This window comes from Coptis chinensis, chromosome 9 (genome assembly GCF_015680905.1).
Source record: "Coptis chinensis isolate HL-2020 chromosome 9, ASM1568090v1, whole genome shotgun sequence".
Classification (NCBI taxonomy): Eukaryota; Viridiplantae; Streptophyta; class Magnoliopsida; order Ranunculales; family Ranunculaceae; genus Coptis; species Coptis chinensis.
Window position 1 is genome coordinate 72794987 of NC_141464.1, and position 14446 is coordinate 72809432.

At 36.7% G+C, this 14446-nt stretch overlaps 2 protein-coding genes and 1 long non-coding RNA gene across 4 annotated transcripts; 1 reads left to right on the forward strand and 2 right to left on the reverse strand.

Annotated features, from left to right (window-relative positions):
• Window positions 1-211: 211 nt before the first annotated feature.
• On the reverse strand, window positions 212-857 carry LOC147477903 (uncharacterized). The gene is made up of 3 exons (XR_015209318.1): window positions 526-857; window positions 345-429; window positions 212-269 (listed from the first exon to the last, which is right to left on the reverse strand). It is a non-coding gene; the product is annotated as an uncharacterized LOC147477903 (long non-coding RNA).
• A 4116-nt stretch (window positions 858-4973) lies between these two features.
• LOC147477904 (uncharacterized) lies at window positions 4974-7196 on the forward strand. The gene is made up of 2 exons (XM_086583382.1): window positions 4974-5394; window positions 5727-7196. The coding sequence occupies exons 1-2, from the start codon at window positions 5101-5103 to the stop codon at window positions 7023-7025; spliced, it is 1593 nt and encodes a 530-aa protein (XP_086439508.1). The 5' UTR covers window positions 4974-5100; the 3' UTR covers window positions 7026-7196.
• A 948-nt stretch (window positions 7197-8144) lies between these two features.
• Window positions 8145-14070, reverse strand: LOC147477905 (uncharacterized). 2 transcript variants are annotated; one of them, XM_086582648.1, is made up of 11 exons: window positions 13546-14070; window positions 11293-11710; window positions 10989-11107; window positions 10808-10892; window positions 10676-10732; window positions 10396-10515; window positions 10239-10319; window positions 10090-10173; window positions 9822-9965; window positions 9263-9355; window positions 8145-9191 (listed from the first exon to the last, which is right to left on the reverse strand). In XM_086582648.1, exons 1-11 carry the CDS (start codon window positions 13960-13962, stop codon window positions 8383-8385), a joined length of 2427 nt encoding a protein of 808 aa, XP_086438774.1. In that variant the 5' UTR covers window positions 13963-14070; the 3' UTR covers window positions 8145-8382. The 2 variants fall into 2 exon arrangements, with proteins under 2 accessions (XP_086438774.1, XP_086438773.1); XM_086582647.1 differs by having other exon boundaries at window positions 8145-9194.
• Window positions 14071-14446: the final 376 nt, after the last annotated feature.

Genomic DNA, 14446 nt, shown 5'->3' on the forward strand with positions numbered 1-14446 from the left:
CTTCCTAGCGTAGTTCGCGTGATACTGCGATCTGTTTGTAGCGTTCTACTAGCTCATGGATGCGACCTGGATCCATAGGTCGATGTGCCATTTCCAACATGTTAGCCGCGTGCTGGATAGAGAATATCACTCCCCTACATACACAGAATTGTATTGTCATAAGGATACCAACACTAGCAAAATTCAATGTAATTTAATTAGTCATTTCTCACCTTTTGATGGAACTGTACGCAAATCCGGAACTGTTGTCCTACGCTTGTGTTTTTCACCTGCATATTGTGACCAGGGAAGTTAGTTTTTAAAGAAGTATTCTTCATCTATGGATTAACTTAATGCTTTTACACCTGAGTTCATTTGTTGTTCTCTTTTCCTCTCCAAGATCTTCTCTTTCTGCTTGTCCATATCTCCTACTTCCCGCAGTTTGATCTCCTGCGCAAGTAAAGAAAAACAATGAAATTCAGTGATGAAAATGTATGTTGAGGACCATAGATCAGAAGAAAGAACAAAGTGGAAGCACAGACTTACATTGTGATGCAAGGGTTCTTTCATCTGTTTACAGGGTAGAACAACATGCTGCTCTTTGTGCCACTGCTCATGAGAATTGCGGAAGCCTATAACCTCGGTGTCCTCTGCTTCTATGACATCTGAATGAAGGCGAGAGCTGGATTCAATTGAAAATTTTCTACCAAAACTATGTCACTTCAAATCACCCTTGCCTTTTCTTTACAAATAAATAACGTATACAATTGGTTCGATGTACTTTCTTACAAAAAGCGCGAACAGACTTCAAAGGAAATCGAAGTTCTGACTTTTATAGGTTGAAACTTACTTCTTTTGACTTTTGTGGCTGGGCAGGCAAGGACATAGTGTTTATTAGTAGGGCTTCCAATGGATGCTCCTCTTGCATTGCATACTTTTTTGCACGTTGGAGCTTTTGTGTCCTCTGCTTCTCCGTGCCTTAGCTTCTTGAGGGGCCTTAAAACCTCAGAGTCAGTATTAGGAGCTGTCTGGTTCATATTTTTCTTTCTTGAATATACAGCGCCAGAAGGTGTGTCTTGGTCATTAGAAGTTGATTGGATATCCATCCTGCCACATATGTTTCTGGAAGACGACTTAACGTTCTTCCAACATATGTCCCTGACCCCACTTGGAGTTTCTGGAGTGGCCATGTCAGTGCTTACATTAATATTCCCCGTTGGATTAGGTAATTGGACACTTCCTTCATTTTGTGTCGTGGCTTCTAATTCCTGAAACAAAGCATGTATATTAATAATACTGACATAATTTGAGAATTTGCAGTTTTCTTTAAGATTTGAATCTCACACATGCAACATTTCATCGAAAGTTGCATCTCAAAGATGCAACGTCCCGTCAAATTCTTCTATAGTCTCTATACTACATGACATTGCAATGCAAGATAGATGGATTAGAAAGAGCCTACTCGAGATAGAATTCATTAATGCAGGTGACAGTCAGCCTAAACCCAGATGACCCAGCTTACTCTTCAAACAAAACATTTCATCAAATATTTCTTCATGGAAGAAACTGTATTTCTCACGATATATACAACTACGTGCACATCAAAACACAATATAAGAAAACCAGATGCTACAAAGGAGCTAACGAAATCACGCAAAGGCACATTAAGCCACATACTGACAACAAGTAATAACCTTGTCCATTTATTTCCAGACACTAAAATTTAAGTTGAACCAGTAAACTAATACTCCACAGTATGTATCTGCTTGTGGCAATCAGCCTCCATAACGCTTAAAAAGTTAAAAGCTACATCTAGCAGATGCTAAATTCAAGAGTAGTAGACAATTATTAGAATGAAAAAAAAAAAAAAAAAAAAAAAAAAAAGTAGAGAAATAACACAATGTTTGATTAGCGACAATGACCTGAGGGCTGTGCTACTTGCTTCACCCTGGATTAGCGACAAAGAAAAGAAGATCAATGCAATTTTGTTTCGCACTCGTTATACAAGGGCAAACTTGGAAATAAAAAAGGTACCGAAGAGTTGGAAAGAAAATAGGATTTGTTGTTCGAATTACACTACAACTTTAATTTCCTAAGCCCTATATAGTTGGCATTGTTGTGCTCAAAAAAACAAAACCTACGTAGCTCTCTTCAGGAAGTCGTCTTCTTCAAGTAGGTACTCCTCTGTACTTCCAATATTCTTGTTGCTGATAATTAATGCACTACACATACACAGCTGAGTTTCAAGTTTCAACTTCCTTTACTATTATTTTTTTCCTTTTTCTTTTTTCTGTTTCTGCATCAATACTGTGATCGACTTAACATTATATTGATGCGCTTTTAAGACTGATGGAAGCAAAAGAGCGGAAACTTACTAACCTTTGATGCTGCCCTTGGATACAATTTTTTTTTTCACTATCAAGATCCAATAATTCTCATAAGAATTCTCTTTATAGGCTCATGGACGATGTGCATGCAGGATCTTTATTCATAAAAGTTGTTTTTTTTTTTTTTTCTTTATTGGGTTGTTTAAATTATGTTTTATTAGTGATGTGATACATGTACCAAAGGAAATATGTTTCATCTAAAATTCAAGAATTTTTTTTATTTTTTTTCTTCTTATTAATATTATTTGTGTACCAAGAAAAATCTGATTTGATTAGGGTTTCGAGTCGAGCTATAGTATGTTTGATAGGATTTTTTTTTTATATGGTTGTTTTATTACTTTATATGCTAAAATATTTTATACGAAATTCGGGAAAACTCTATTTATGAGATTGAAAAATATTATGGATATATAGCTCAATGCTATTAATATAGGATATCTCGGCCGATTAATCATGTATCACTTGTAAACCGAGTAGTTTTTACTGATTTATTAACTTTTTCTCACCGCACCAATTTAATCACCGAATTGACCGATTAATCGGCTGAGATGACTGATTTCTCGCTAAACCGAGAAAAAAAAATATTTAAAATATCGGTTCCCCATCCAAAAAAAATATGTAAAATTAACAAATTGGATTCTTAAACCGTATTAATAATAATAGAACCCAATCAATACACAAAACTAAGAGTTTACTTATTTTCCCCTCCTTAACGAAAGTTAAATATACAAATTATTGTATTATCTCTCTGATAAATATTATCGCTTCTCAATCCTTTTATTTCTTTAAATATTTAACGTAATTTTTGTGTTTGACATATCTGTAGTACTCCAAAATTGAGCTAGTTAGATGTGATTATGAGAATTTGATATTTTTTGTTTTATCTCGGTTCACTGTTTAGAAATATTTTGTATGATTATACTATTATATATTTTGAAAACGTTAAATATATACATCCAATATAACCGATTAATCGCATATCGCCCTCTACCGATTAGTTTCGAAGACCGATTTTAACTGCTTAGATATAGCAACGTGAGGAGCGTACATGGATTTTAATAATATATGCAGTGAGGAAAATAGACTAGATTAATAGATTTGCTATATATTTGACCTTTGCCTTTGCATTATGAATATACATAATTTCAATAAATTCCACCTAACATAGACCAAAAAAAGAACAAATATGTGCTTTTATACATTAAAAAAACAAATGAAACAACGACGACGGAATGAAACATGTCCAATTAATGCATGTTGTATGCCCTCATATCCATTATAGTACAATCAAAGTACAAAATTTCCTAAAACAATAAGGTTTTCGCCCCCTCCAAAAAAATTGAAGGATAGTGTAGTTACACGTACACTGTCCCCTCAGCTCATAAGCCGTGCCCCGGACTCAGATTCATGGCTCCGTCCCTACCCAATATGGACACTAGCCTTGGATGAGAGGCAATGATTGTAGAGCATAGCTTCATTGCTACTGTGGGACTTCATAGTTCCAGCCACATACGGACATACCTAACAAAGATAAGGGTGGAATTTGAGCCGAGTGGTTCGGGCTCAGTTCAAACTCGTTCATTTAATAAATTAGCCAAGTTTGAACTTATATTATAGCTCATATAACAAACGAGCTTAATGAAGCTCAGCTCGAGCTCGTTTATATATTATATGAGCTAAGTTTGAGTTTTTTTCAAAACTTGCTTAATAAACGAGCCGAACTTGAGAATGGTTAAGCTCAGCTTGATTAGTTCGAATTCCACCCTTAAACAAAAATACCCGTTTTTCAAAAAAAAAATGTAAATTGCTATTATTATTTGCTGAGTCATGTAACTTGTTTTTAAAGTACCTTTCGTTACTCCGCACATGCTCTTTCTTTATTTTGAGTCAGGATTGTGTGTAACTTTCATTTATAATATATATTTTGCAGAAAAAATGTCACGTCCGCCAAAACCGTTGGTGATAGAAGGAATTGAATTGCCAGAAGGTTATAGATTTGCGCCAACTGAAATAGAACTTATGGAGTTTTATCTTAACCGGAAACTTCAAAATCCAACGTATAGTTGCCAGATGATTGCTGAGAAGAATGTTTATGACCACCTCCCCTGGGTCCTTATTGGTATGCACTCACCTTTTGATTATTTCCTTTGGTTCTTCTCATGCACGTGTTAAGAGCTTTTTATGATTAAATAATTAAACAATTGAAAAAACGTATAGAATGTGAAGTTTTTTCGGCCTATTCTATTTATATTGAAGAAGCCATGCATCAACTTTTTACCCTATCTATCTATCTATAATCTATCTATACTATAACGTATAAACTCAGGATGATTTTATGAGTCGATTTCTATTTAACAATCTCAATTGGGACTGAAAGCTGTTCAGTCAAACCATTTCATATATGACCTTTGGGCCGTACCTTAAAAGGCCTTGACTATATTAAGGTGCGAGAGCATACTATTTAGTATATAACTTGAGCCAACAAAAATTTCAGTCCACAGATAACTTAATGTAACAGTCAGCATAACAGTAATTAGAGGCCGTAATTACTCTTCTGACAGTTCAAGTCTTAGATTTTGTCCCTCTTTTTTGCATTTCCTTTAAAAGATGTTTGTTCTATCACTAATGTTTTTTAATACAAGTCAGTTGATACTCATTGTATCACTGACATAAATGATTGGAAATGTACTAGTCTAATAGCTCTACTGTCATATTGCCAGAACAAACCCCGTCAATGGGGATCGATGCCCGGTATTTTTTCACCTCAAGGAAGAGAAAGTACCAAGGAGGCGACAGACCCGACCGTGCAGCGGGAGGAGGATTTTGGAGGGCTACTGGAACTAATACACCAATTTTCGATGAACGGAAAAGGGATGAACGGAAAAAGGAACTTGGTTATAAGCAACGTCTAGTCTTTCATACAGGGCCAGGGACACCATGTAAAGAAAACAAAACAAATTGGATCATGCATGAGTATTGCAATAAGAATCATCAGATAGCTAAAAACAGTCGGGAAAATGTTATGGAGGTACGTTTTTAACTCTATGGATCTAACTTAAATTATTAAATGTTTATATTTTGATACTTTGCTTGATACAATAGCAGAGACAGAAAAATAAGAGCAATATTAAACTTATGTATATTCGATTTAGGCATTCTGAAGATCGAGGCTGATTTAATTATCACCATATTATAATCATATGATATATGATACCGCCACATACGTCCTATCTATGTTAAATACGCACCTCGTTCATTCTCTGTTATCATGTGCATGTTTGTGTATCCAATTAGCTTCATACACTGATTGAGCAATTTTTTACAGTATCTACTAATTAGATGTTTTTGTTGTTTCTTTAGCTTGATGATTGGGTTTTATGTAAAATATACTACAACACAAGAGCAACTGCTACTGCTGAGAATGATGAAGTTCCACAACTGTGTACTGACGGCCAAGCTTCGGCACAAAATAAAAAACGAGCTCGAGGAAGAGGAACTACTACTGCTGCGAGTGATGAAGTTCCACAAGAACTGTGTACCGAAGGCCAAGCTCAGGCACAAAATAAAAAACGGGATCGAGGACAAGGTCAAGTCAAAGGCAAACCGAAGACTACTCAAGGTATGCTTTTGGAAGTGCCTAGGGAAGTTCAAGGAAGTAGTATTTCTGAGTTGTTGATGGGCAAAGTCACATCCACGGAAGAACAAGGCCACGGTTATAGCACATGTGTGAAAAGGGCTGAGGTTAAAACTGAACTGTATAATAGCGTGGCGCCAGATCTAGTCCCAGGAAATAGTACTTCTGAGTTGTTGATGGGCAAAGTCACATCCACGGAAGAACAAGGCCAAGGTTATAGCACTAAACTGGATAATGGCATGGCGCAAGATCTAGATTTTCTGTTGCACTATGGTAGAGACAAGTTTGTCAATCTGGGACGTAAGGAACATGATATGTATCATTGTCCATTGTCCTTGGACTTCACAGATAAATTCCCACTAGTAATTTGCAGCAACCAATATTGTAATGCCCTTCATACTAGGGGAAATTTTGGCGGCTATCTGGATTTACTGGAAAATGGGAATGGCTCTGAAGATGATCTTCTTTCTCCCGATAGTAGTTTACTTAAAGATGATCCTTATATACTAAACATTGCCAATAATTTTTTCAGTGGCCCCAGTTTGCAGGGAAATTTTGACAGCTATTTGGATTTACTGGAAAATGGGAATGGCTCTGAAGATGATCTTCTTTCTCCCGATAGTAGTTTCCTTAAAGATGATCCTTATAAACTAAACATTGCCAATAATTTATTCAGTGACTCCAGTTTGCAGGCATATGGCAGCAGCAATGCAAAGAGCTCCAATAATAGTGCTGAGTTCATAGCTACCTCCCAAGCAAACAGTGGCAGTGTAGATTCAAGCGTTGGAATCTCTAATACTGCGTCCTGGATGTGTCTTACATACAAAAAAGACTACTGCGACCAGCTTGGCTTTACCTCTCATAGCAATGCAAATAGCTCTAGTCATGGTGGTGAGTTCGGGGACATCCCGCAAGCAAACAATGGCAGTGTAGAATCAAGTGCTAGAATCTATAATAGCTCGTCTTGGATGCGTCTTACAGACAAAAAAGGCTACCGTAAACAACTTGGCTTTCCTCTCGTATAGAGGATAATAGGTTGAAGAGATTCTGAAACTGGAATATGATGTGGAACCTGCACTAGAAACTCCATTTGTTTCCTTCATTGATTTTACACTCAGTTACTCAGATTCTTAGAATTTTGGAAACTTCAGCTTAAGACCCGCTTCTTCTATACATACATGATTTTACAAGTGACATCGCTATATTTTCTTGTTTATGTGGTTTTTAGTTCAGTTCATAATTATACCAATAGAGTTTATGATGTATTCTAAGGTTGTTAAGGTTAGCTTTTTACTAAGTTGAATTATTAATTTGCTCAGTTGTTTCAGAACAGGTTAGTTGTGTGCTGAAAAGTGGATGGATCATGTATTAACTCTTTACAAAGACAAGTTCGTCTGAATAAATTAGTTCTTGTTCTGCTAGAGAATCATTTCTTTTGCTTCTATCACAGGAGTTTCATGAACTTGGAAAGCAATGCAGTATGTCAGAGCACTTGAGGCTTTGGGCATTAGTGTATCACTACTGTCTTGATCGATATGAATAGTGAACTAGAATGTACAATATGCATCAATATTACAAATTCGAGATATTTTTTGGTTAAGTAAACTACTTTAAATCAGATAACGCAAAAACTACTTTATACTTAAAACCGAATTGGACGACTGCTGCTCAATTTGGTGGGACGACTATCAACGCTTAATACGAGCAAGAGCTTGGTCTTTTAAACACAGGGTCCAGTAAATTTCAGAATAAAATAGAAGAATCAAGGATTCTCTGTCCACAGATATTGCATTCTCTTGGACATTGTGGGATAGAAATTTAAATACAACTCAGAAGATTTTATAATGAAGCCTTTCCCTAGGCACATAGGCAGTGTACGTCAAAATACAGATTCTGCACTTCTCACCACGATCAACATTCAACCAAGATTTCCTCGTATTTAACGAAAAGCTTTAATTTATTTCGGAATACTAGACCTATATCTAAAAGTCATGGCACTTGCAGCAATCTTATTTCAATAGATGTCCTGAAAATCAATCAGAGTTTATGAAGTCATATATGATTTTCTTTCGTATGGCACAGCACATATAAGACCCTCCAACAAGTACCAATTACCAAGCACACAAACAAAGGGTCAAACGAAAGAAAAAAGAGAAAGTAGCATTAACAAATAACAATATAATAATAGACAGAGAACTGATCCATGAAGATTTTACAGAAAGCTCATTCCTCTACATATACCAACTCCAGATGATAGTATTTATAAAACCTAAATATCTTTCCCACATAAAGTAATGCCATTCCAATTAAGTACTTTTCAGCTATGTAGATTTTTGTACTATATAATTCATCATAAATGAGAAAGCTCACTCACGTTGGTACCTACCAAGGGGTTGAAACCACCCTATGAAAATCAAGTCTTAAACCCTGCATGCTTTCTTTGGTCACATTCAACTTTCTTTCAAGATCAGCCAACTTTGAGCATTCCTTCTCCTTTTCTTGGATTTTCAGCTTCAATTGGGTGATAGATTGTTGTAAGTGCTCCACTTCACGCTGATCCTTGGTGATCTTTCTTTCAACTGACTTGGACCTGTCATCAAGCTGGTCAATGAAATCTCTGATCTTCAGTAACTTTTCCAGTCGAGCTTGAATTTGCTGAACAGTAAAACCTAGCTTTTCCAATTCCATAAGCGCGGTCAACTTGCTTTCAAGTACGCTTCTAGGTTCTTTAAGTTTAAGTTTCCGTGTTACTTCAGCCAATTTAGCAAAGCTCCACATGGCCCCAATAGCATACCCCTCACGGAGATCCTCATTATATTTTTTTAGAGGGAGGAAATGTGGATTTTGTGGAAGTAAACAAAAGATTTCTTTGGACTCAATGATTCCCCAAAGATCATCTGAGCTTTTGATGAAAGGCAAGCTTCTTTCCTGTACAGGTAGAGGCCCGTCATCCTGTTGCATTGAAGATGAAAATGTGTTTGATGTCACATCAACTACGACTAAGGCTCTTTCACCTGCTGTTTCATCTGCTCTTGCAGTGTCATACTGATACGGGTCAACAAAAGTTGTATGTTCATCCAAAAGTAGACTTCCAACCACATCTGATGATTCAGCGAATACGAAGCTCTCCAATGATGTATCTCTCATAGTGATTGCCTCATTTGACACGACCTGATTATCATCTGAAACTCCTACTGGAAGGCCAGTCATGATCAACCTCAATAGCTTAATAAGGAAGGTAATAAAATTGATTGTAGATTACCTCCATTGTCTTTGACTACTCGAGATTTGAACTTTTTAAGGCGCAGTGAAAGGGGTTCGTTATCTTCTTCGCTGGAAACTTCAAGCTGAGATCCTACAAAATTCAAACAATGCCCATCATTGACCTACAGTCCTACACAATACACATTTGGATAAAGAGTTCAAGTCTGATAAAGTAGGGAGATGTCTTCTAAACAATTAGCATCCACGACAGAGATAAAATGTACACAATTGCAGCCTCTCGAGGATGAAAGCACTTCACAAATTCAGCTATTTATTACTGACCATTCAATTCAAACATTTTTCCAAAGTTCATAATTTTGTCCTGCTCTGGTATATTATGCTTCTTGCACTGACAAATTGTAACAAGGAGTTTTTGTTCTTGGAGAATAATATCTAATCCACCAATGAACTTAACAAAATCTTATACCTCTTAAATATGTTTGTTGGCTTGACCCTTCGGGCTGTCCAAATATCATTTTCAAGAGATCAACTCTTTGGGTGTGGACTTGGTCGATCTAACTAGTTAAACACGGCACCATTAAGAGTTTCTAAATTACCTCCACTGTCCCCCACTATATGAGAACTGGATTTCTCAAGGAACACAGAGAAAGGTTGATGCTCTTTTTCAGTATGGCTTGACAACATTGTAGGTTCTACCTGAACAACAGTCGTTTCTTCAGTGGGGTGTTCTTTTTCAAGACCTACAAAAGTGCGACAAAGGTTCATTATTGATGGACATGAATATGAAACAAGTTTGGGTGAAGTTTCATGGAATTGAAAAAGTGTCCTTTTGGAGAAAAATCTCTTAATTCAACTGTTATACACCTTTCACTGAAGCTTTTTTGATTGAACCTTTGGGTCGTCCATGTTTTCTTTTTAAGCCATCCACTGTTTCCTTGTCCACTACACCTGCATAAAGACACTCATCGTCAACTGATATGTTTAGAAGGCATTACAAAGTCACTCTGAATTACCTCTAACAGTGTTGTCCACATTTCCCTTTTTGCTTGAACCTTCCGTTTCTTCGTTGTTTCTTATCAAACCACCCACTACACCTGCATGAAGACGCAAAGCTTCAACTGATTATTCTAACAAGGCCTTACAAGGCACTCTAGTTACCTTCAACAATACCTTTCTTTATATGAGATCTGGACTTCTTAAGCAAAACAGAAAACGGCTGCTCATCTGACAATTTTGTAGATTCTGTCTGAACTTCTGCAATTTCTTTCCTCAGAGATTCATTTTCAGGGCCTACAAAGTGCCAAAAAGGTTCTGCATCAAATGGAACTAAAAAAGGTCTCCAGAAAGATATATGACATTCATGATAAAGATATCATGTACACAGAATTGTACTGTCATAAGGCTACCAACATTAGCCAAATTCAATGTACTTTAATTAGTCATTTCTCACCTTTTGATGGAACAGTACGCAAATCCGGAACTGTTGTCCTACGCTTGTGTTTTTCACCTGCATATTGTGACCAGGGAAGTTAGTTTTTAAAGAAGTATTCTTCATCTATGGATTAACTTAATGCTTTTACACCTGAGTTCATTTGTTGTTCTCTTTTCCTCTCCAAGATCTTCTCTTTCTGCTTGTCCATATCTCCTACTTCCCGCAGTTTGATCTCCTGCGCAAGTAAAGAAAAACAATGAAATTCAGTGATGAAAATGTATGTTGAGGACCATAGATCAGAAGAAAGAACAAAGTGGAAGCACAGACTTACATTGTGATGCAAGGGTTCTTTCATCTGTTTACAGGGTAGAACAACATGCTGCTCTTTGTGCCACTGCTCATGAGAATTGCGGAAGCCTATAACCTCGGTGTCCTCTGCTTCTATGACATCTGAATGAAGGCAAGAGCTGGATTCAATTGAAAGTTTTCTACCAAAACTATGTCACTTCAAATCACTCTTGCCTTTTCTTTACAAATAAATAATGTATACAATTGGTTCGATGTACTTTCTTACAAAAAGCGCGAACAGACTTCAAAGGAAATCGAAGTTCTGACTTTTATAGGTTGAAACTTACTTCTTTTGACTTTTGTGGCTGGGCAGGCAAGGACATATTGTTTATTAGTAGGGCTTCCAATGGATGCTCCTCTTGCATTGCATACTTTTTTGCACGTTGGAGCTATTGTGTCCTCTGCTTCTCCGTGCCTTAGCTTCTTGAGAGGCCTTAAAACCTCAGAGTCAGTATTAGGAGCTGTCTGGTTCATATTTTTCTTTCTTGAATATACAGCGCCAGAAGGTGTGTCTTGGTCATTAGAAGTTGATTGGATATCCATCCTGCCACATATGTTTCTGGAAGAAGACTTAACGTTCTTCCAACATATGTCCCTGACCCCACTTGGAGTTTCTGGAGTGGCCATGTCAGTGCTTAGATTAATATTCCCTGTTGGATTAGGTAATTGAACACTTCCTTCATTTTGTGTCGTGGCTTCTAATTCCTGAAACAAAGCATGTATATTAATAATACTCTGACATAATTTGAGAATTTGCAGTTTTCTTTAAGATTTGAATCTCACACATGCAACATTTCATCGAAAGTTGCATCTCAAAGATGCAACGTCCCGTCAAATTCCTCTATAGTCTATACTACATGACATTGCAATGCAAGATGGATTAGAAAGAGCCTACTCGAGATAGAATTCATTAATGCAGGTGATGGCCAGCCTAAACCCAGATGACCCAGCTTACTCTTCAAACAAAACATTTCATCAAATATTTCTTCAAGGAAGAAACTGTATTTCTCAAGGTATATACAACTACATGCACATCAAAACACAATATAAGAAAACCAGATGCTACGAAGGAGCTAACGAACTCACGCAAAAGAACATTAAGCCACCTACTGACAACAAGTAATAACCTTATCCATTTATTTCAAGACACTGAATTAAGGAATCTTACTTCTCTTGCCCGACAGTCCGCTGCAACAAAATAAATGGTTATTGGTCCAATCATATCAAATTGACAAGGAGAAGAGTGGATGGGTCTGACTAATAATACAGCAGAGAAAGGAATTACTCCCTCCCACTTTCTGTGTGGGTTCTAACATGATGCAACTTTAACGCTTGAAGAAGACAATGCATTTATAATTTGCCAGAAATTTAGTGATCACTCCACTCTACTAGCCAAATTGTAGATAGCTTCCACTTTTGCCAGACACACCAAAATATTTGCCATCTGAAATTTAAGGAGAAAGTTGGATGAGTAGAGAGTCACCAATTCTCTCGACTGCATCACCAAACACCTCAATCCTTTTTCTTTTGATGGGTAAAAAAGCTTTTATTTGTTAATTCGATCAAAGAACAGAGGACAAAGTAGCAAATAAATGAGGGAGATCCACAGTATCTGCTTGTGGCAATCAGCCTCCATAACGGTTAAAAAGTTAAAAGCTACATCTAGCAGATGCTAAATTTAAGAGTAGTAGACAAATATGCATTAAATCCTGAAGCCGGGAAGACACCAGCTTCTTTGATACCTGTTTCCTACCAAAAATAAACTCATAAAATCTTCTCCCCTCCCTCCCGTTCTTTCAGCCCAGAAATCCAATACCAAATGCAAGACTTTATGGTGACCAATAACTTCTCAACTCCTGGTTTAGCTTCCTGGAAGATACAAGCGTTTCTTCCACTCCAAATTAACCAACAAACTGCATAGGGTGTTACCATCGCTACCATTTTACTAAGAAAAGAAGTGATCGTGCTTGACAAAGCCCCAATCTTTTGTCAGTAACCAAGAAAGACTTTTTGCTGATTTTTCCAACCACACTCGAGGAGAACCCAAGACATGTCTCATCATATATTCTAAGTTCTACTGGCTCCATTTTAGCCTAAGTTCTGACCAAGGAAAATTTATCACAGATCTCCCACACCAAGATATACCAGGTTGTGGTAGTGATTACCAAATCCTTGACTCAGTTCTGATGTTTCAGTCAATGCTGATCCAAGTATAGCATAAGCACATAGCGCGCCATACCTGGATTGTTACAATACATCGAGGACACAACTAATTTCACCAGCTATCATCTTGTCATATCTTGTAATAGAAAAGGGTAGTATTAACTATTAAGTCTACCCTGTATATACACATGAACTCTTCTAAAAATACAAGTATGCAATCCTGGATGAAGATATAAAAGTGTTAAAATGCATAACAAATCAAAGCACCGAAATAAAAACAAGTATATGTATAGAAAGATCAAAACCAACATTCTAACTAGAACCAAAAGGCAAAACTAAAAACACTGAAAAGTGTTGAAGATAAATGAAGCTAGTACCTTGTTTTGAGTAGTAGTAGTAATCCATTTGCCATTAGTCCATTGAAGATGTTTTCTCAACTCAGAAGGTTTAACCTTAATTTCAAGCTCATCTCCATCTTTGAAAAACACAGAGTACATTGTCCCCATATGTATCTTAGTAATAACTCCTTTCCACCATCCATCATTAATAAATGCATCAACTACCTCATTTATCTTGAAACTTTGAGTATTACTTTTAGGTGGAAGTGGTCTTAACTCACTATAACTAACATATTCCTTTAAAGGGTACGTTTCACTTTCATCAACTAACGTTTTGTATTCAACAAAAAACTTTCTTTTGTCTTTTGAAGTGTGTATTATCTTTGCTATGTACCATGAGTCTTCAAAACCTTCTTCTTTACTTGATACTTCTACTTCTTCTCCTATGTTGAACATGATCAACTGTTTCTCTTCTTTTATGTTTGGAGAAGAGAGAAAGAGTGTGTTGGAAGTACTAGCAGTAGCTAGTTTTTACGAAATGTTGCAGCTTTTTGGCGGGAGGTGGACAGGTGGCGTTATGTGATATGCTGATAATGGAAATTGGAAGTGCTCAGACTGTTTCGGTTTATTACTAGTTTGCCATTGTTTTTAAATTTTGATTTTTCGACCGTTTTGTGTACCACGGGAAATTTGCTATATTTGGGTTACAGTATTTGGATAAGAGGGACGCAAAAATATCATAAAAAACATGAATTAAGCTGCACAAGGAAGTTTGTTTACTAACATTTAATTGGTCAAGATGCCCAATAGTAGTACTAACATTTGATTGCTCAAATGCTTTGAGAAGCATAAACGAGGGATGACAAAGGAAAATTTTGAATCAACCTCAAGACTTAATGTGCCCATTGCAGGACTATTCGTCTATTCATATTACCTCCAT

Bases quoted from the DNA above. Each gene is read 5' to 3' on its own strand.
- LOC147477904 (XM_086583382.1), top strand. From the start codon at position 5,101: ATGGGGATCGATGCCCGGTATTTTTTCACCTCAAGGAAGAGAAAGTAC. The intron at 5,395-5,726 runs GTACGTTTTTAA...TTGTTTCTTTAG, and splicing joins GTCGGGAAAATGTTATGGAG to CTTGATGATTGGGTTTTATG.
- LOC147477905 (XM_086582647.1), bottom strand. From the start codon at position 13,962: ATGTTCAACATAGGAGAAGAAGTAGAAGTATCAAGTAAAGAAGAAGGT. The intron at 10,733-10,807 runs GTGTAAAAGCAT...CACAATATGCAG, and splicing joins AGAACAACAAATGAACTCAG to GTGAAAAACACAAGCGTAGG. The intron at 10,174-10,238 runs GTAATTCAGAGT...GTCTTTATGCAG, and splicing joins TGTGGACAACACTGTTAGAG to GTGTAGTGGACAAGGAAACA.